Raw genomic sequence first — 2,825 nt, 5'->3', positions numbered from 1 at the left:
TGATGCTTTGTTTTTGAAGTGCTTTGAAAAAATGTGTTTTGTAGCTAACTGAGGTGACCGCACATGAGTTGATAGAATATCAAATATGCAAACCATAAATGTTTCCCTTTGTACTGAGAATACTCACTACTATAAACTCATTACGTCGCTAGGCCTACCTATCAGCATTGAATATCTTTGGCTACATAAGGTGCTAGAAGCACTTTTACGAGTCTGTAAGTTCGGGGACTGGGACCTTTCGTGTGCCTGCCGACTTGCCGGATCACTACCCTCTTATTATTCTGGGACCTGCAGATTTACAAATTAAGCTCTCTGATTAAAATTATAGTTTTTACTTAATTGCATTTATTTCCTGCTTTTCAGTTAGTGTTTGCTCATATGTGCTCTGGATAGGTTTGCCATGTGAAGCTGAATGTAAACAGGATGCTTCAGAATCAAGAATCTGACTGTAACATTGGTGACACTGTCATTTGATGCTGTGGGGTGGAGCTTCATGAAGCTTTATGATGTTAACAGAGTACAGAAAGATCTCTGAATATTTTCATTCACCATGTTCACTCTTATATTCACGTGTCTTTGGCTTTCACTAGGTGAGTTTAGAATATTTGTTATTTCAAAAATATTATGTGTTGAATTGGTGATTTATTAGACTGTGTGGTGTTAAGACAGAATGTGGGTCTGACTTATGTACTGTAGTTCTGGTTTGATTATGTAAAGGTTAAAATCATTATGTTCTCTTCTCTATGACAGGTGACTCCATGGCAGATTCAGTAGAGCCACGTTTCACTCATAAAGTTGTAGATGAAGATGATGATGTTACTCTGTCCTGCAGCTACAAAACAACCATTCGTACAGGAAACTACCTGCACTGGTACAGGCAGTATCCAAAATCTACACCAGAGTTTCTTCTTTATATTTCTGATGGTGGAGCGTTAAGTTCCAACATTCCCACAAGAATGACTCCTAAAGTTAATGGAGATAATAAAGAAGTGGATCTGCTCATCTCCTCTGCTGCTGTATCAGACTCTGCACTATACTATTGTGCTCTGAAGCCCACAGTGACAGGAAATCCAACTGCACTGTTCAAAAACTTTGACACAGTTTTGATATATGGGAAGCAGTTCTTTGAGACATTTACATGTCAATTCTGGGGAATTTTTGTCTTGAGTTTATATTTTTGAGACATATTAGGATTATTATGAGACAGCTCATTCATTTATTCATCTTCAGTAACCACTTTTCCTGGTCATCAATCCAGTGCTTTTCCTGAGAACACTGGGAGTGCAGGAGGAATGTGAGAAAACCAAAAAAGAGAGCATGCAAAATATTGCACAGACAGTAACCTGAGCTCACTGGTACCTGAAAGTAGAAACTGGGCCAGAAAATCCTAACATTGACTACGTTTACATGGACAGCATTAATCTAATTATTGCTCTTACTCTGCTTAAGATAATAATGTGATTAAGGTGTCTACATGAGTCGCTTTTAGCGCCACGCCGTCGGACGTCCTTCCAGAATTTCACGTATCGATATACAGTTCGTCTTCATTATGGTACCGTATACAGTTTTTTGTGTTTTTATTTAATTTTTTTTACGAACGCTTTAAGTGCAGTTAATTATTTGTCATGCTATACGTGCTAATAGACAACTGCTTGAAGCCGTGGGTGTGTCCCAAATCGCATGGTTACCGTCTATATAGCAGCCGAGATACATGTATTTTCTCCACTACAGGCCTATAGTAGGAAAGTATGCAATCTGGGACGCGGCCGAACTCTCTTGTTCGCCGTCAAACGTAAAACTGCCGTGTGTAATCGTGTCCTGTCGCAAAATGCAGTGAAAACTCCCACACAACGTTCATAATGTGATTAAGGTGTTTACATGTCTGTAATACTGGATTGTTGTTGTCCATGTAAATGCAGCTATTGTCTCAAATCAAGTTGTAGAAACATCTCAAGGATGATCAGTGGAAACAGGATGCACCTGAGCTCAATATTGAGTGTCATGGCAAAGGCTGTGAATACTTATGTATATGTGCTTTTTTCTTTTTAATAAATTTGCAAAGATTTCAAACAAACTTCTTTCACGTTGTCATTATGGTGTATTGTTTGTAGAATTTTGAGGAAAATAATGAATTTAATCCATTTTGGAATAAAGCTGTAACATAACAAAATGTGGAAAAAATGAAGCGCTGTGAATACTTTCCAGATGCACTGTATGTAATGGCGAACAGTTCCTTCTCTATTTGTGCGTATTTTGCTTCTGTAGCAGAGAGCACTCTAGATGCATAGGCCACGGACTGCCATTGGTCAATGTACTGCTGATTTGGTAAATCCAAATCATGATCAGAAAACGTAATCCACAGACACGCAAGGGTCAGGCGATTGACAAACAGGCATACACGCGACAAAGCACGAATCAAGGTCGCGGACATGGAAAACAGGGTCGATATACAAAACAAGAAACATAAACTATAGCGAGGAACTGGGAGCGGAGAAACCAGCGTGGACTAAATGAACTAATCTAACATAGAACATGACATGGACAATAACTAAGACTATGACTGTGGTTAACTATTGTAAGGAATCTAAACTAATCTAACCTACTATATCTAACATAAGTATCTTATCTAATATTCCGCGCCGTGTGCTGGGAGATGCACAGTATATATACAAGCACAATCAGCTTGTTGATTGCTGACGGCTGACAGCAATCTAGACACACGCTAAACAACAGCCAATGACAGAACAGGGAGGAGACATAAACATAACAAAAGCATGTGTCCAATGTACACGATGTTACGATTTTTATGCTTTTCGTCAACAAAC

At 38.8% G+C, this 2,825-nt stretch overlaps 1 gene segment (V, D, J or C); it reads left to right on the top strand.

The window, feature by feature from the left end:
* Positions 1-237: 237 nt before the first annotated feature.
* LOC128610673 (T cell receptor alpha variable 26-2-like) lies at positions 238-2,068 on the top strand. The segment is given in 2 exon segments: positions 238-590; positions 751-2,068. Coding segments are annotated over 2 exon segments (471 nt in total).
* The last annotated feature ends 757 nt before the right edge of the window (positions 2,069-2,825 follow it).

Source organism: Ictalurus furcatus, chromosome 7 (assembly GCF_023375685.1).
Source record: "Ictalurus furcatus strain D&B chromosome 7, Billie_1.0, whole genome shotgun sequence".
NCBI lineage: Eukaryota > Metazoa > Chordata > Actinopteri > Siluriformes > Ictaluridae > Ictalurus > Ictalurus furcatus.
This window is presented reverse-complemented; position numbering and strand designations above follow the sequence as displayed.